The sequence below is a fragment of the Hyperolius riggenbachi genome, chromosome 9 (genome assembly GCF_040937935.1).
Source record: "Hyperolius riggenbachi isolate aHypRig1 chromosome 9, aHypRig1.pri, whole genome shotgun sequence".
Lineage (NCBI taxonomy): Eukaryota > Metazoa > Chordata > Amphibia > Anura > Hyperoliidae > Hyperolius > Hyperolius riggenbachi.
This window is the reverse complement of record NC_090654.1, coordinates 1,343,428-1,363,241: the sequence shown is the minus strand read 5'-3', so window position 1 is coordinate 1,363,241 and position 19,814 is coordinate 1,343,428. Positions and strand designations below refer to the sequence as shown.

The 19,814-nt window shown below is 46.5% G+C and overlaps 1 protein-coding gene across 1 annotated transcript in view; it reads left to right on the top strand.

The window, feature by feature from the left end:
• SREBF2 (sterol regulatory element binding transcription factor 2) overlaps nucleotides 1-19,814 on the top strand; it is a 178,048-nt gene that overhangs the window by 54,185 nt on the left and 104,049 nt on the right. The window contains exons 9-11 of the mRNA XM_068252792.1: nucleotides 16,169-16,353; nucleotides 16,956-17,217; nucleotides 17,313-17,482. Of these exons, the coding sequence (XP_068108893.1) occupies nucleotides 16,169-16,353; nucleotides 16,956-17,217; nucleotides 17,313-17,482 (617 nt within the window). The remainder of the gene's footprint in view (nucleotides 1-16,168; nucleotides 16,354-16,955; nucleotides 17,218-17,312; nucleotides 17,483-19,814) is intronic.

The following is a 19,814-nucleotide window of genomic DNA, read 5'->3' as shown; positions in this document are numbered from 1 at the left end:
GCAGGCAGGCCAGTGTACAGCACATCTGTGGCAGCAGTAACAGGAAGCTGCCTTATAGATGTTCTCCACAGAAGTGAGGTCCGTTGTGGCAGGGAGGCCAATGTACAGCACATCTGTGGCAGCAGTAACAGGAAGCTGTCTTATAGATGTTCTCCACAGAAGTGGCATCCGTTGTGGCAGGCAGGCCAGTGTACAGCACATCTGTGGCAGCAGTAACAGGAAGCCGTCTTATAGATGTTCTCCACAGAAGTGACGTCCGTTGTGGCAGGCAGGCCAGTGTACAGCACATCTGTGGCAGCAGTAACAGGAAGCTGCCTTATAGATGTTCTCCACAGAAGTGGCATCCGTTGTGGCTGGCAGGCCAGTGTACAGCACATCTGTGGCAGCAGCAGCAGTAACAGGAAGCTGTCTTATAGATGTTCTCCACAGAAGTGGCATCCGTTGTGGCAGGCAGGCCAGTGTACAGCACATCTGTGGCAGCAGCAGTAACAGGAAGCTGTCTTATAGATGTTCTCCACAGAAGTGACGTCCGTTGTGGCAGGCAGGCCAGTGTACAGCACATCTGTGGCAGCAGCAGCAGTAACAGGAAGCTGCCTTATAGATGTTCTCCACAGAAGTGGTGTCCGTTGTGGCAGGCAGGCCAGTGTACAGCACATCTGTGGCAGCAGTAACAGGAAGCTGTCTTATAGATATTCTCCACAGAAGTGGCATCCGTTGTGGCAGGCAGGCCAGTGTACAGCACATCTGTGGCAGCAGCAGTAACAGGAAGCTGTCTTATAGATGTTCTCCACAGAAGTGGCGTCTGTTGTGGCAGGCAGGCCAGTGTACAGCACATCTGTGGCAGCAGTAACAGGAAGCTGCCTTATAGATGTTCTCCACAGAAGTGGCGTCCGTTGTGGCAGGCAGGCCAGTGTACAGCACATCTGTGGCAGCAGTAACAGGAAGCTGTATTATAGATGTTCTCCACAGAAGTGACGTCCGTTGTGGCAGGCAGGCCAGTGTACAGCACATCTGTGGCAGCAGTAACAGGAAGCTGCCTTATAGATGTTCTCCACATAAGTGAGGTCCGTTGTGGCAGGGAGGCCAGTGTACAGCACATCTGTGGCAGCAGTAACAGGAAGCTGTCTTATAGATGTTCTCCACAGAAGTGGCATCCGTTGTGGCAGGCAGGCCAGTGTACAGCACATCTGTGGCAGCAGTAACAGGAAGCCGTCTTATAGATGTTCTCCACAGAAGTGACGTCCGTTGTGGCAGGCAGGCCAGTGTACAGCACATCTGTGGCAGCAGTAACAGGAAGCTGCCTTATAGATGTTCTCCACAGAAGTGGCATCCGTTGTGGCTGGCAGGCCAGTGTACAGCACATCTGTGGCAGCAGCAGCAGTAACAGGAAGCTGTCTTATAGATGTTCTCCACAGAAGTGGCGTCCATTGTGGCTGGCAGGCCAGTGTACAGCACATCTGTGGCAGCAGCAGCAGTAACAGGAAGCTGTCTTATAGATGTTCTCCACAGAAGTGGCGTCCGTTGTGGCAGGCAGGCCAGTGTACAGCACATCTGTGGCAGCAGCAGCAGTAACAGGAAGCTGTCTTATAGATGTTCTCCACAGAAGTGACATCCGTTGTGGCAGGCAGGCCAGTGTACAGCACATCTGTGGCAGCAGCAGTAACAGGAAGCTGCCTTATAGATGTTCTCCACAGAAGTGGCATCCGTTGTGGCAGGCAGGCCAGTGTACAGCACATCTGTGGCAGCAGCAGTAACAGGAAGCTGTCTTATAGATGTTCTCCACAGAAGTGACGTCCGTTGTGGCAGGCAGGCCAGTGTACAGCACATCTGTGGCAGCAGCAGCAGTAACAGGAAGCTGCCTTATAGATGTTCTCCACAGAAGTGACGTCCGTTGTGGCAGGCAGGCCAGTGTACAGCACATCTGTGGCAGCAGTAACAGGAAGCTGCCTTATAGATGTTCTCCACAGAAGTGAGGTCCGTTGTGGCAGGGAGGCCAGTGTACAGCACATCTGTGGCAGCAGTAACAGGAAGCTGTCTTATAGATGTTCTCCACAGAAGTGGCATCCGTTGTGGCAGGCAGGCCAGTGTACAGCACATCTGTGGCAGCAGTAACAGGAAGCCGTCTTATAGATGTTCTCCACAGAAGTGACGTCCGTTGTGGCAGGCAGGCCAGTGTACAGCACATCTGTGGCAGCAGTAACAGGAAGCTGCCTTATAGATGTTCTCCACAGAAGTGGCATCCGTTGTGGCTGGCAGGCCAGTGTACAGCACATCTGTGGCAGCAGCAGCAGTAACAGGAAGCTGTCTTATAGATGTTCTCCACAGAAGTGGCATCCGTTGTGGCAGGCAGGCCAGTGTACAGCACATCTGTGGCAGCAGCAGTAACAGGAAGCTGTCTTATAGATGTTCTCCACAGAAGTGACGTCCGTTGTGGCAGGCAGGCCAGTGTACAGCACATCTGTGGCAGCAGCAGCAGTAACAGGAAGCTGCCTTATAGATGTTCTCCACAGAAGTGGCGTCCGTTGTGGCAGGCAGGTCAGTGTACAGCACATCTGTGGCAGCAGTAACAGGAAGCTGTATTATAGATGTTCTCCACAGAAGTGACGTCCGTTGTGGCAGGCAGGCCAGTGTACAGCACATCTGTGGCAGCAGCAGCAGTAACAGGAAGCTGCCTTATAGATGTTCTCCACAGAAGTGGCGTCCGTTGTGGCAGGCAGGCCAGTGTACAGCACATCTGTGGCAGCAGTAACAGGAAGCTGTCTTATAGATATTCTCCACAGAAGTGGCATCCGTTGTGGCAGGCAGGCCAGTGTACAGCACATCTGTGGCAGCAGCAGTAACAGGAAGCTGTCTTATAGATGTTCTCCACAGAAATGGCGTCTGTTGTGGCAGGCAGGCCAGTGTACAGCACATCTGTGGCAGCAGTAACAGGAAGCTGCCTTATAGATGTTCTCCACAGAAGTGGCGTCCGTTGTGGCAGGCAGGCCAGTGTACAGCACATCTGTGGCAGCAGTAACAGGAAGCTGTATTATAGATGTTCTCCACAGAAGTGACGTCCGTTGTGGCAGGCAGGCCAGTGTACAGCACATCTGTGGCAGCAGTAACAGGAAGCTGCCTTATAGATGTTCTCCACATAAGTGAGGTCCGTTGTGGCAGGGAGGCCAGTGTACAGCACATCTGTGGCAGCAGTAACAGGAAGCTGTCTTATAGATGTTCTCCACAGAAGTGGCATCCGTTGTGGCAGGCAGGCCAGTGTACAGCACATCTGTGGCAGCAGTAACAGGAAGCCGTCTTATAGATGTTCTCCACAGAAGTGACGTCCGTTGTGGCAGGCAGGCCAGTGTACAGCACATCTGTGGCAGCAGCAGTAACAGGAAGCTGTATTATAGATATTCTCCACAGAAGTGACGTCCGTTGTGGCAGGCAGGTCAGTGTACAGCACATCTGTGGCAGCAGTAACAGGAAGCTGCCTTATAGATGTTCTCCACAGAAGTGGCATCCGTTGTGGCTGGCAGGCCAGTGTACAGCACATCTGTGGCAGCAGCAGCAGTAACAGGAAGCTGTCTTATAGATGTTCTCCACAGAAGTGGCGTCCGTTGTGGCTGGCAGGCCAGTGTACAGCACATCTGTGGCAGCAGCAGCAGTAACAGGAAGCTGTCTTATAGATGTTCTCCACAGAAGTGGCATCCGTTGTGGCAGGCAGGCCAGTGTACAGCACATCTGTGGCAGCAGCAGTAACAGGAAGCTGTCTTATAGATGTTCTCCACAGAAGTGACGTCCGTTGTGGCAGGCAGGCCAGTGTACAGCACATCTGTGGCAGCAGTAACAGGAAGCTGTCTTATAGATGTTCTCCACAGAAGTGGCGTCCGTTGTGGCAGGCAGGCCAGTGTACAGCACATCTGTGGCAGCAGCAGCAGTAACAGGAAGCTGCCTTATAGATGTTCTCCACAGAAGTGGCGTCCGTTGTGGCAGGCAGCCCAGTGTACAGCACATCTGTGGCAGCAGTAACAGGAAGCTGCCTTATAGATGTTCTCCACAGAAGTGGCGTCCGTTGTGGCAGGCAGGCCAGTGTACAGCACATCTGTGGCAGCAGTAACAGGAAGCTGCCTTATAGATGTTCTCCACAGAAGTGATGTCCGTTGTGGCAGGCAGGCCAGTGTACAGCACATCTGTGGCAGCAGTAACAGGAAGCTGCCTTATAGATGTTCTCCACAGAAGTGGCATCCGTTGTGGCAGGCAGGCCAGTGTACAGCACATCTGTGGCAGCAGCAGTAACAGGAAGCTGCCTTATAGATGTTCTCCACAGAAGTGGCATCCGTTGTGGCAGGCAGGCCAGTGTACAGCACATCTGTGGCAGCAGTAACAGGAAGCTGTCTTATAGATGTTCTCCACAGAAGTGGCATCCGTTGTGGCAGGCAGGCCAGTGTACAGCACATCTGTGGCAGCAGTAACAGGAAGCTGTATTATAGATGTTCTCCACAGAAGTGACGTCCGTTGTGGCAGGCAGGCCAGTGTACAGCACATCTGTGGCAGCAGCAGTAACAGGAAGCTGTCTTATAGATGTTCTCCACAGAAGTGACGTCCGTTGTGGCAGGCAGGTCAGTGTACAGCACATCTGTGGCAGCAGTAACAGGAAGCTGTCTTATAGATGTTCTCCACAGAAGTGACGTCCGTTGTGGCAGGCAGGCCAGCGTACAGCACATCTGTGGCAGCAGCAGTAACAGGAAGCTGTCTTATAGATGTTCTCCACAGAAGTGACGTCTGTTGTGGCAGGCAGGCCAGTGTACAGCACATCTGTGGCAGCAGTAACAGGAAGCTGTATTATAGATGTTCTCCACAGAAGTGGCATCCGTTGTGGCAGGCAGGCCAGTGTACAGCACATCTGTGGCAGCAGTAACAGGAAGCTGCCTTATAGATGTTCTCCACAGAAGTGACGTCCGTTGTGGCAGGGAGGCCAATGTACAGCACATCTGTGGCAGCAGTAACAGGAAGCTGCCTTATAGATGTTCTCCACAGAAGTGGCATCCGTTGTGGCAGGCAGGTCAGTGTACAGCACATCTGTGGCAGCAGTAACAGGAAGCTGTATTATAGATGTTCTCCACAGAAGTGACGTCCGTTGTGGCAGGCAGGCCAGCGTACAGGACATCTGTGGCAGCAGTAACAGGAAGCTGTATTATAGATGTTCTCCACAGAAGTGACGTCCGTTCTGGCAGGCAGGCCAGTGTACAGCACATCTGTGGCAGCAGCAGTAACAGGAAGCTGCCTTATAGATGTTCTCCACAGAAGTGACGTCCGTTGTGGCAGGCAGGCCAGTGTACAGCACATCTGTGGCAGCAGTAACAGGAAGCTGTATTATAGATATTCTCCACAGAAGTGACGTCCGTTGTGGCAGGCAGGCCAGTGTACAGCACATCTGTGGCAGCAGTAACAGGAAGCTGTCTTATAGATGTTCTCCACAGAAGTGACGTCCGTTGTGGCAGGCAGGCCAGTGTACAGCACATCTGTGGCAGCAGTAACAGGAAGCTGCCTTATAGATGTTCTCCACAGAAGTGGCATCCGTTGTGGCAGGGAGGGCAGCGTACAGCACATCTGTGGCAGCAGCAGTAACAGGAAGCTGCCTTATAGATGTTCTCCACAGAAGTAGCATCCGTTGTGGCAGGTAGGCCAGTGTACAGCACATCTGTGGCAGCAGTAACAGGAAGCTGTATTATAGATGTTCTCCACAGAAGTGACGTCCGTTGTGGCAGGCAGGCCAGTGTACAGCACATCTGTGGCAGCAGTAACAGGAAGCTGCCTTATAGATGTTCTCCACAGAAGTAGCATCCGTTGTGGCAGGCAGGCCAGTGTACAGCACATCTGTGGCAGCAGCAGTAACAGGAAGCTGTCTTATAGATGTTCTCCACAGAAGTGACGTCCGTTGTGGCAGGGAGGCCAGTGTACAGCACATCTGTGGCAGCAGCAGTAACAGGAAGCTGCCTTATAGATGTTCTCCACAGAAGTGACGTCCGTTGTGGCAGGGAGGGCAGCGTACAGCACATCTGTGGCAGAAGTAACAGGAAGCTGTTGTATAGAGTTGTCCTCAGAGGTGTTTAGCAGCTGCCACATACTTGTGCTGGACAGAGGTAAGCCAGAATACCCAGTGAGAGACTACAGAGGAGATCTGCAGAGCCACAGTCTCTGGAAAAGATTTGCCAAATTGTATCGCGATATGTAAGACCGAGGAGTTCAGCCAACCGGCTCCCCTGGCCAACAGTGAACCTGCAAGTTGGCTGCCTGCTGTCATTTAGAAGCAGCCTTGGTTATTTAGCTCCTGGCTCCTCTGTCCAGCCTACATTTTATTGTTTTTCCAGAGCCCTTTCTATATTTTAGACAGCTGTGTTTGATTTGTTTTCTGTTTACTGCACACCCATGACTAACCTGTGAGCCGAGCGTATGTCACTAAAATGGCAAAGTGGATCAGTGGTTAGCACTCTGATCATACAGCTCCTCTGAGGACAGTCAGTGACATGACTATGTACTCTGTAATGTGCTGCAGAACATGTCAGTGCTATATAAATACTTTATAATAATATGGTAGGACATTACACTATGACTATGGTAGGATTAGATTGTAAGCTCTTCTGAGGACAATCAGTGACATGACTATGTACTCTGTAATGTGCTGCAGAAGATGTCAGTGCTATATAAATACATAATAATATGGTAGGACATTACACTATGACTATGGTAGGATTAGAGTGTGAGCTCCTCTGAGGACAGTCAGTGACATGACTATGTACTCTGTAATGTGCTGCAGAAGATGTCAGTGCTATATAAATACATCATAATAATAATATGGTAGGACATTACACTATGACTATGGTAGGATTAGAGTGTGAGCTCCTCTGAGGACAGTCAGTGACATGACTATGTACTCTGTAATGTGCTGCAGAAGATGTCAGTGCTGTATAAATACATAATAATAATATGGTAGGACATTACACTATGACTATGGTAGGATTAGAGTGTGAGCTCCTCTGAGGACAGTCAGTGACATGACTATGTACTCTGTAATGTGCTGCAGAACATGTCAGTGCTATATAAATACTTTATAATAATATGGTAGGACATTACACTATGACTATGGTAGGATTAGATTGTAAGCTCTTCTGAGGACAATCAGTGACATGACTATGTACTCTGTAATGTGCTGCAGAAGATGTCAGTGCTATATAAATACATAATAATATGGTAGGACATTACACTATGACTATGGTAGGATTAGAGTGTGAGCTCCTCTGAGGACAGTCAGTGACATGACTATGTACTCTGTAATGTGCTGCAGAAGATGTCAGTGCTATATAAATACATCATAATAATAATATGGTAGGACATTACACTATGACTATGGTAGGATTAGAGTGTGAGCTCCTCTGAGGACAGTCAGTGACATGACTATGTACTCTGTAAAGTGCTGCAGAAGATGTCAGTGCTATATAAATACATAATAATAATATGGTAGGACATTACACTATGACTATGGTAGGATTAGAGTGTGAGCTCCTCTGAGGACAGTCAGTGACATGACTATGTACTCTGTAATGTGCTGCAGAAGATGTTAGTGCTATATAAATACATAATAATAATATGGTAGGACATTAGGCTATGGCTATGGTAGGATTAGAGTGTGAGCTCCTCTGAGGACAGTCAGTGACATGACTATGTACTCTGTAATGTGCTGCAGGAGATGTCAGTGCTATATAAATACATAATAATATGGTAGGACATTAGGCTATGACTATGGTAAGATTAGATTGTGAGCTCCTCTGAGGACAGTCAGTGACATGACTATGTACTCTGTACAATGCTGCAGAGGATGTCAGTGCTATATAAATACATAATAATATGGTGGGACATTAGACTATGACTATGGTAGGATTAGATTGTGAGCTCCTCTGAGGACAGTCAGTGACATGACTATGTACTCTGTAATGTGCTGCAGGAGATGTCAGTGCTATATAAATACATAATAATATGGTAGGACATTAGGCTGTGACTATGGTAGGATTAGAGTGTGAGCTCCTCTGAGGACAGTCACTGACATGACTATGTACTCTGTAATGTGCTGCAGAAGATGTCAGTGCTATATAAATACATAATAATAATATGGTAGGACATTAGACTATGACTATGGCAGGATTAGAGTGTGAGCACCTCTGAGGACAGTCAGTGCCATGACTATGTACTCTGTAATGTGCTGCAGGAGATGTCAGTGCTATATAAATACATAATAATAATATCGTAGGACATTAGACTATGACTATGGTAGGATTAGATTGTGAGATCCTCTGAGGACAGTCAGTGACATGACTATGTACTCTGTAATGTGCTGCAGAAGATGTCAGTGCTATATAAATACATAATAATAATAATATGGTAGGACATTAGACTATGACTATGGTAGGATTAGAGTGTGAGCTCCTCTGAGGACAGTCAGTGACATGACTATGTACTCTGTAATGTGCTGCAGGAGATGTCACTGCTATATAAATACATAATAATAATATGGTAGGACATTAGACTATGACTATGGTAGGATTAGAGTGTGAGCTCCTCTGAGGACAGTCAGTGACATGACTATGTACTCTGTAATGTGCTGCAGAAGATGTCAGTGCTATATAAATACATAATAATAATATGGTAGGACATTACACTATGACTATGGTAGGATTAGAGTGTGAGCTCCTCTGAGGACAGTCAGTGACATGACTATGTACTCTGTAATGTGCTGCAGAAGATGTCAGTGCTATATAAATACATAATAATAATATGGTAGGACATTAGACTATGACTATGGTAGGGATTAGATTGTGAGCTCCTCTGAGGACAGTCAGTGTCATGACTATGTACTCTGTAATGTGCTGCAGGAGATGTCAGTGCTATATAAATACATAATAATAATATGGCGGGACATTAGACTATGACTATGGTAGGATTAGAGTGTGAGCTCCTCTGAGGACAGTCAGTGACATGGCTATGTACTCTGTAATGTGCTGCAGAAGATGTCAGTGCTATATAAATACATAATAATAATATAGTAGGACATTAGGCTATGACTATGGTAGGATTAGAGGGTGAGCTCCTCTGAGGACAGTCAGTGACATGACTATGTACTCTGTAATGTGCTGCAGGAGATGTCAGTGCTATATAAATACATAATAATAACATGGGAGGACATTAGACTAAGAGGAGCTCACAATCTAATCCCTACCATAGTCATAGTCTAATGTCCTCCCATGTTATTATTATGTATTTATATAGCACTGACATCTCCTGCAGCACATTACAGAGTACATAGTCATGTCACTGACTGTCCTCAGAGGAGCTCACCCTCTAATCCTACCATAGTCATAGCCTAATGTCCTACTATATTATTATTATGTATTTATATAGCACTGACATCTTCTGCAGCACATTACAGAGTACATAGCCATGTCACTGACTGTCCTCAGAGGAGCTCACACTCTAATCCTACCATAGTCATAGTCTAATGTCCTCCCATGTTATTATTATGTATTTATATAGCACTGACATCTCCTGCAGCACATTACAGAGTACATAGTCATGTCACTGACTGTCCTCAGAGGAGCTCACCCTCTAATCCTACCATAGTCATAGCCTAATGTCCTACTATATTATTATTATGTATTTATATAGCACTGACATCTTCTGCAGCACATTACAGAGTACATAGCCATGTCACTGACTGTCCTCAGAGGAGCTCACACTCTAATCCTACCATAGTCAGAGGACAGTCAGTGACATGGCTATGTACTCTGTAATGTGCTGCAGGAGATGTCAGTGCTATATAAATACATAATAATAATATGGTAGGACATTACACTATGACTATGGTAGGATTAGAGTGTGAGCTCCTCTAAGAACAGTTAGTGACATGACTATGTACTCTGTAAAGTGCTGCAGGAGATGTCAGTGCTATATAAATACACAATAATAATATGGTAGGACATTACACTATGACTATGGTAGGATTAGAGTGTGAGCTCCTCTGAGGACAGTCCGTGACATGACTATGTGCTCTGTAATGTGCTGCAGACGATGTCAGTGTTATATAAATACATAATAATAATATGGTAGGACATTAGACTATGACTATGGTAGGATTAGATTGTGAGCTCCTCTGATGACAGTCAGTGACATGACTATGTACTCTGTAATGTGCTGCAGGAGATGTCAGTGCTATATAAATACATAATAATAATAATATGGTAGGACATTAGACTATGACTATGGTAGGATTGGACTGTGAGCTCCTCTGAGGACAGTCAGTGACATGACTATGTACTCTGTAATGTGCTGCAGAAGATGTCAGTGCTATATAAATACATAATAATAATATGGTAGGACATTAGACTATGACTATGGCAGGATTAGAGTGTGAGCTCCTCTGAGGACAGTCAGTGACATGACTATGTACTCCGTACAGTGCTGCAGGAGAGGTCAGTGCTATATAAATACATAATAATAATATGGTAGGACATTAGACTATGACTATGGTAGGATTAGAGTGTGAGATCCTCTGAGGACAGTCAGTGACATGACTATGTACTCTGTAATGTGCTGCAGAAGATGTCAGTGCCATATAAATACATAATAATAATATGGTAGGACATTAGACTATGACTATGGTAGGATTAGAGTGTGAGCTCCTCTGAGGACAGTCAGTGACATGACTATGTACACTGTAATGTGCTGCAGAAGATGTCAGTGCCATATAAATACATAATAATAATATGGTAGGACATTAGACTATGACTATGGTAGGATTAGAGTGTGAGCTCCTCTGAGGACAGTCAGTGACATGACTATGTACTCCGTACAGTGCTGCAGGAGAGGTCAGTGCTATATAAATACATAATAATAATATGGTAGGACATTAGACTATGACTATGGTAGGATTAGAGTGTGAGATCCTCTGAGGACAGTCAGTGACATGACTATGTACTCTGTAATGTGCTGCAGAAGATGTCAGTGCCATATAAATACATAATAATAATATGGTAGGACATTAGACTATGACTATGGTAGGATTAGAGTGTGAGCTCCTCTGAGGACAGTCAGTGACATGACTATGTACACTGTAATGTGCTGCAGAAGATGTCAGTGCCATATAAATACATAATAATAATATGGTAGGACATTAGACTATGACTATGGTAGGATTAGAGTGTGAGCTCCTCTGAGGACAGTCAGTGACATGACTATGTACTCTGTAATGTGCTGCAGGAGATGTCAGTGCTATATAAATACATAATAATAATAATATGGTAGGACATTAGACTATGACTATGGTAGGATTGGACTGTGAGCTCCTCTGAGGACAGTCAGTGACATGACTATGTACTCTGTAATGTGCTGCAGAAGATGTCAGTGCTATATAAATACATAATAATAATATGGTAGGACATTAGACTATGACTATGGTAGGATTAGAGTGTGAGATCCTCTGAGGACAGTCAGTGACATGACTATGTACTCTGTAATGTGCTGCAGAAGATGTCAGTGCCATATAAATACATAATAATAATATGGTAGGACATTAGACTATGACTATGGTAGGATTGGACTGTGAGCTCCTCTGAGGACAGTCAGTGACATGACTATGTACTCCGTACAGTGCTGCAGGAGAGGTCAGTGCTATATAAATACATAATAATAATATGGTAGGACATTAGACTATGACTATGGTAGGATTAGAGTGTGAGATCCTCTGAGGACAGTCAGTGACATGACTATGTACTCTGTAATGTGCTGCAGAAGATGTCAGTGCCATATAAATACATAATAATAATATGGTAGGACATTAGACTATGACTATGGTAGGATTAGAGTGTGAGCTCCTCTGAGGACAGTCAGTGACATGACTATGCACTCTGTAATGTGCTGCAGAAGATGTCAGTGCTATATAATTACATAATAATAATATGGTAGGACATTAGACTATGACTATGGTAGGATTAGAGTGTGAGATCCTCTGAGGACAGTCAGTGACATGACTATGTACTCTGTAATGTGCTGCAGAAGATGTCAGTGCTATATAAATACATAATAATAATATGGCAGGACATTACACTATGACTATGGTAGGATTAGAGTGTGAGCTCCTCTGAGGACAGTCAGTGACATGACTATGTACTCTGTAATGTGCTGCAGAAGATGTCAGTGCTATATAAATACATAATAATAATATGGCAGGACATTACACTATGACTATGGTAGGATTAGAGTGTGAGCTCCTCTGAGGACAGTCAGTGACATGACTATGTACTCTATAAAGTGCTGCAGGAGATGTCAGTGCTATATAAATACATAATAATAATAATATGGCAGGACATTACACTATGACTATGGTAGGATTAGAGTGTGAGATCCTCTGAGGACAGTCAGTGACATGACTATGTACTCCGTACAGTGCTGCAGGAGATGTCAGTGCTACGGTGGTGTGAAAAACTATTTGCCCCCTTCCTAATTTCTTATTCTTTTGCATGTTTGTCACACTTAAATGTTTCTGCTCATCAAAAACCGTTCACTATTAGTCAAAGATAGCATAATTGAACACAAAATGCAGTTTTGAATGATGGTTTTTATTATTTAGTGAGAAAAAAAAACCTCCAAATCTACATGGCCCTGTGTGAAAAAGTGATTGCCCCCACTTGTTAAAAAATAACTTAACTGTGGTTTATTACACCTGAGTTCAATTTCTGTAGTCACCCCCGGGCCTGATTACTGCCACACCTGTTTCAATCAAAAAATCACTTAAATAGGAGCTATCTGACACAGAGAAGTAGAACAAAAGCACCTCAAAAGCTAGACATCATGCCAAGATCCAAAGACATTCAGGAACAAATGAGAACAAAAGTACTGTAATTGAGATCGATCAGTCTGGTAAAGGTAATAAAGCCATTTCTAAAGCTTTGGGACTCCAGAGAACCACAGTGAGAGCCATTATCCACAAATGGCAAAAACATGGAACAGTGATGAACCTCCCCAGGAGTGGCCGGCCGACCAAAATTACCCCAAGAGCGCAGAGAAAACTCATCCGAGAGGCCACAAAAGACCCCAGGACAACATCTAAAGAACTGCAGGCCTCACTTGCCTCAATTAAGGTCAGTGTTCACGACTCCACCATAGGAAAGAGACTGGGCAAAAACGGCCTGCATGGCAGATATCCAAGGCGCAAACCACTTTAAGCAAAAAGAACATTAAGGCTCGTCTCAATTTTCCTAAAAAAACATCTCAATGATTGCCAAGACTGTTGGGAAAATACCTTGTGGACCGATGAGACAAAAGTTGAACTTTTTGGAAGGTGCGTGTCCCGTTACATATCTGGCATAGAAGTAACACAGCATTTCAGCAAAAGAACATCATACCAACAGTAAAATATGGTGGTGGTAGTGTGATGGTCTGGGGTTGTTTTGCTGCTTCAGGACCTGGAAGGCTTGCTGTGATAGATGGAACCATGAATTCTACTGTCTACCAAAAAATCCTGAAGGAGAATGTCTGGCCATCTGTTTGTCAACTCAAGCTGAAGCGATCTTGGGTGCTGCAGCAGGACAATGACCCAAAACACACCAGCAAATCCACCTCTGAATGGCTGAAGAAAAACAAAATGAAGACCTTGGAGTGGCATAGTCAAAGTCCTGACCTGAATACTATTGAGATGTTGTAGCATGACCTTAAAAAGGTGGATCATGCTAGAAACCCCCAAATAAAGCTGAATTACAACAATTCTGCAAAGATGAGTGGGACGAAATTCCTCCAGAGCGCTGTAAAAGAATTGTTGCAAGTTATCGCAAACGTTTGATTGCAGTTATTGCTGCTAAGGGTGGCCCAACCAGTTATTAGGTTCAGGGGGCAATTTCTTTTTCACACAGGGCCATGTAGGTTTTGAGGTTTTTTTTTCTCTCTAAATAATAAAAACCATCATTTAAAACTGCATTTTGTGTTCAATTATGTTATCTTTGACTAATAGTTAACGGTTTTTGATGAGCAGAAACATTTATGTGTGACAAACATGCAAAAGAATAAGAAATCAGGAAGGGGGCAAATAGTTTTTCACACCACTGTATATAAGTACATAATAATAATATGGTAGGACATTAGACTATGACTATGGTAGGATTAGAGTGTGAGCTCCTCTGAGAACAGTCAGTGACATGACTATGTACTCTGTAATGTGCTGCAGGAGATGTCAGTGCTATATAAATACATAATAATAATATGGTAGGACATTAGACTATGACTATGGTAGGATTAGAGTGTGAGCTCCTCTGAGGACAGTCAGTGACATGACTATGTACTCTGTAATGTGCTGCAGGAGATGTCACTGCTATATAAATACATAATGATAATATGGTAGGACATTAGACTATGACTATGGTAGGATTAGAGTGTGAGCTCCTCTGAGAACAGTCAGTGACATGACTATGTACTCCGTACAGTGCTGCAGAAGATGTCAGTGCTATATAAAAACATAATAATAATAATATGGTAGGACATTAGAATATGACTATGGTAGGATTAGATTGTGAGCTCTTCTGAGGACAGTCAGTGACATGACTATGTACTCCGTACAGTGCTGCAGAAGATGTCAGTGCTATATAAAAACATAATAATAATAATATGGTAGGACATTACACTATGACTATGGTAGGATTAGAGTGTGAGCTCCTCTGAGGACAGTCAGTGACATGACTAAGTACTCTGTAATGTGATGCAGAAGATGTTAGAGCTATATAAATACATACTAGTATAATGGTAGGGACAGTCAGTAATCATACTCAAATAGTAATGTAAATAGACTGGTTCACTGAAATGGACAAAGGCTCACCTGTCGCCCAAAATATTTGTGAGTACAGACAGAAGTTACATATCACACTATCCATTACACTCCACCTGTAATACATTGTAATTATTAAGATTGTTTCAGCATAAAAACACATTCCCACAGCATTCCAGTGCTTGCCATTGCAACTAAGAGCAAACAATCAGCTATGTGTGGTAAAGCGAAGATGATTTCAGGTACGAAGCTGTGGACAGGGACAAGCACTTTATTAATCCTTACTAGAGCAATAAAATGTATTATAAAGAAGTAGAAAGTATGACTAGATTGTTTCCTGGATCCAGCTGTTCCTCTAAGGCTCCTTGCACACTACACGCTATTCCAATTTTTTTATACCATCTGATTTTTTATTCAGTTTGAAAATTTAGCAGCATGCACTTTTTTTAATCAGAATCAAAAAATCGGATCGTATACAAAATCGGAATTGCATGTTGTGTGCAAGAGGCCTAAACTGGATGGAAGAGCGAGGAGAAAACTGGTCAGAGGTGTCACCAAGAGGCCAATGGCCACTGAAGCAGTTACAGAAATGTATGCCAAACGCCTGGCCATTATGTCGCAACAATATCACAAGAGCTCCACAAGTATGCGTCTTCGCTGAGCTTTGCCCTTGGAGATTCTGAGGTCAACTGGAAAACGTTGCTGTGGGCAGATAAGAAAAAAAAATGAAATATCTGTTATGCCTAATGACCTATTTGGCAGAAAGCTCACCATTCAAATAACACCATACCAACCGTAAAACAGGGTGGTGGCAGCATCCTGTTGTGATTGTGTAGTAATTGATAGGGTAAAACCTGGAGGAAAACCTGCTACAATCTGCCAGAATGTCTTGATGGGAAGAATGAGCTAAGCAGTAGCACTCAGCAAAACTAGCCCCCCAGCAAAGTGAATGCGCAGTGACTGAAGGAGAATGTCCTTGTGTGGCCTTGCCAGAGCCCAGACTTAAACCCTTTAGAAAATCTGTGGTCTACAGTCCACTAACAGGCACCATCCGGCAACAGCGCCACGTAGTGGCAGCCTGATTTCCTATGCTGAACGGGTGACCCTTTATCCTGGGAATTCTGTTCTGATTTTCCCTGAGTAAGTACAGCTGGAAATGTTTTCTAGAGTCCTCACATCTGCACAGCAAGAAATGAGAACACTTTGAAGGGTGTGGTTCTGCTCACCGTATCGTCTGTTTATTCATAACATGATCACCTTTAGTTTGCAGCTTATTATTGGGGTTTTGGATTTGCTGGTTACGTTTCTGTCTCTCCATTTGTCTTCCAGGATTTTCTGGCAGCTGGCTGGACTGGCTTATTCCCACTCTGATCCTGTGGCTGGTGAATGGAGCCATTGTCCTCAGTGTCTTCATGAAGCTACTGATCCATGGAGAGCCAGTTACCAGGCTGCATTCTCGCTCTTCCGTCAAGTTCTGGAGACACTGCAAGCAAGCCGATCTGGAGCTCGCGCGGGTACGAGACTAGGGGGCAGTGGAGCTTGGGGGGACACTGATGAGAGGTCCTTGTAGGGTTGGGGGGGGGGGGACTGTGGAGCCAGGGGATACAGTCATGTGCGGTCCTTGTAGGCTTTGGGGGGGGGGGGCCTGTGGAGCTTGGGGGGACACTCATGAGAGGTCCTTGTAGGGTTAGGGGGGCTGTGGAGCCAGGGGAGACACTCATGTGCGGTCCTTGTGGGCTTGGGGGGGGGGGGGGCCTGTGGAGCTTGGGGGGACACTGATGAGAGGTCCTTGTAGGGTTGGGGGAGCTGTGCAGCCGGGGGGGACACTCATGAGAGGTCCTTATAGGGTTGGGGGGGGAGGGTAACGTTATAGGATACGAGAGGGAATAAGATTTTCTTAGCTGGGGCTTCATCCGGCCCCTGGAAGCTTATGCATTCCTCACCGCAGCTCCGCTCCAAGCCAGTCTGCCGGGGTCCCCTCCGTAGCAGCTACCGGCCAGGTCGGCGTCCTCTGCACGTGCCCGGTCGGTTATTTTTTACAATCCTGAACTTCCCTTTAATAGTTGTAGCTCCAGTCTTCCCCGCCACTGATGGGTGATTCTGTGTTTTCTTATAGGGGGATTTTGGAGCTGCTGCGGGGAACCTGCAGACCTGCCTCTGTGTACTGGGCCGCTCTCTCCCAGCCTCCCGCTTTGACTTGGCCTGCAGCCTCTCCTGGAACGTCATTCGCTGCAGCTTACAGAAGATGAGTCTGGTGCGCTGGCTCCTGAAACGGACGTCTGGCCACCATAGCAAATCTGAATTCCAGGACGAGGCCACCACCAGTGCCAGAAACGCTGCCCTCGTTTATCACAAGCTGCACCAGCTGCATCTCACCGGTAACTCCACAAGATTATTCATTTCTGTTCTATACCCAGATTTCTGGTTGACAATGAATTGAAAGTCAAATTTTTAAAAAAAAATCTTTTCTCAGGAAAATTGCCAGCGAGTTGGCCGTGCTCTGGTCTGAACCTGTCGCTGTGCGCGGTTAACCTGGCGGAGTGTGCCGGTGGTAAGATCCCTCCGAGCCTGTTAGCCGAAATTCACCTAACCACAGCCGTGCAGATGAAGATCAGCTTCTCCGGAAGATTCCGCTTCCTGGCTGTAAGAAACATCTTTTCTCAGCATGGGCAGTGGTTGTGAAGTATTGCATTGCATTGTGGGGCAGTGTCTGTGAAGTAGCACATTGCATTGTGGGGCAGGGGGTGTGAAGTAGCACATTGCATTGTGGGGCAGGGGGTGTGAAGTAGCACATTGCATTGTGGGGCAGGGGCTGTGAAGTAGCACATTGCATTGTGGGGCAGGGGGTGTGAAGTAGCACATTGCATTGTGGGGCAGGGGGTGTGAAGTAGCACATTGCATTGTGGGGCAGGGGTGTGAAGTAGCACATTGCATTGTGGGGCAGGGTTGTGAAGTATTGCATTGCATTGTGGGGCAGGGGTTGGGAAGTAGCACATTGCATTGTGGGGCAGGGGCTGTGAAGTAGCACATTGCATTGTGGGGCAGGGGTTGTGGAGTAGCACATTGCATTGTGGGGCAGGGGGTGTGAAGTAGTGCATTGCATTGTGGGGCAGTTGCTGTGAAGTAGCACATTGCATTGTGGGGCAGTTGCTGTGAAGTAGCACATTGCATTGTGGGGCAGGGGGTGTGAAGTAGCACATTGCATTGTGGGGCAGGGGCTGTGAAGTAGCACATTGCATTGTGGGGCAGGGGTTGTGAAGTAGCACATTGCATTGTGGGGCAGGGGCTGTGAAGTAGCACATTGCATTGTGGGGCAGGGGGTGTGAAGTAGCACATTGCATTGTGGGGCAGGGGGTGTGAAGTAGCACATTGCATTGTGGGGCAGGGGCTGTGAAGTAGCACATTGCATTGTAGGGCAGGAGGTGTGAAGTAGCACATTGCATTGTGGGGCAGGGGGTGTGAAGTAGCACATTGCATTGTGGGGCAGTTGCTGTGAAGTAGCACATTGCATTGTGGGGCAGGGGGTGTGAAGTAGCACATTGCATTGTGGGGCAGGGGGTGTGAAGTAGCACATTGCATTGTGGGGCAGGGGCTGTGAAGTAGCACATTGCATTGTGGGGCAGGGGCTGTGAAGTAGCACATTGCATTGTGGGGCAGGGGGTGTGAAGTAGCGCATTGCATTGTGGGGCAGGAGGTGTGAAGTAGCGCATTGCATTGTGGGGCAGTTGCTGTGAAGTAGCACATTGCATTGTGGGGCAGGGGGTGTGAAGTAGCACATTGCATTGTGAGGCAGGGGTTGTGAAGTAGCACATTGCATTGTGGGGCAGGGGCTGTGAAGTAGCACATTGCATTGTGGGGCAGGGGCTGTGAAGTAGCACATTGCATTGTGGGGCAGTGGCTGTGAAGTATTGCATTGCATTGTGGGGCAGGGGCTGTGAAGTAGCACATTGCATTGTGGGGCAGTTGCTGTGAAGTAGCACATTGCATTGTGGGGCAGGGGTTGTGAAGTAGCACATTGCATTGTGGGGCAGGGGTGGTGAAGTAGCACATTGCATTGTGGGGCAGTGGCTGTGAAGTAGCACATCGCATTGTGGGGCAGGGGGTGTGAAGTAGCACATTGCATTGTGGGGCAGGGGTTGTGAAGTATTGCATTGTGGGGCAGGGGCTGTGAAGTAGCACATTGCATTGTGGGGCAGGGGCTGTGAAGTAGCACATTGCATTGTGGGGCAGGGGCTGTGAAGTATTGCATTGCATTGTGGGGCAGGGGGTGTGAAGTAGCACATTGCATTGTGGGGCAGGGGCTGTGAAGTAGCGCATTGCATTGTGGGGCAGGGGCTGTGAAGTAGCACATTGCATTGTGGGGCAGGGGGTGTGAAGTAGCACATTGCATTGTGGGGCAGGGGCTGTGAAGTAGCACATTGCATTGTGGGGCAGGGGGTGTGAAGTAGCACATTGCATTGTGGGGCAGGGGCTGTGAAGTAGCACATTGCATTGTGGGGCAGGGGGTGTGAAGTAGCACATTGCATTGTGGGGCAGGAGGTGTGAAGTAGCGCATTGCATTGTGGGGCAGGGGTTGTGAAGTAGCACATTGCATTGTGGGGCAGTTGCTGTGAAGTAGCACATTGCATTGTGGGGCAGGGGGTGTGAAGTAGCACATTGCATTGTGGGGCAGTTGCTGTGAAGTAGCACATTGCATTGTGGGGCAGTGGTTGTGAAGTAGCACATTGCATTGTGGGGCAGGGGCTGTGAAGTAGTGCATTGCATTGTGGGGCAGGGGGTGTGAAGTAGCACATTGCATTGTAGGGCAGGGGGTGTGAAGTAGCACATTGCATTGTGGGGCAGGGGTTGTGAAGTAGCACATTGCATTGTGGGGCAGGGGTTGTGAAGTAGCACATTGCATTGTGGGGCAGGGGGTGTGAAGTAGCACATTGCATTGTGGGGCAGGGGCTGTGAAGTAGCACATTGCATTGTGGGG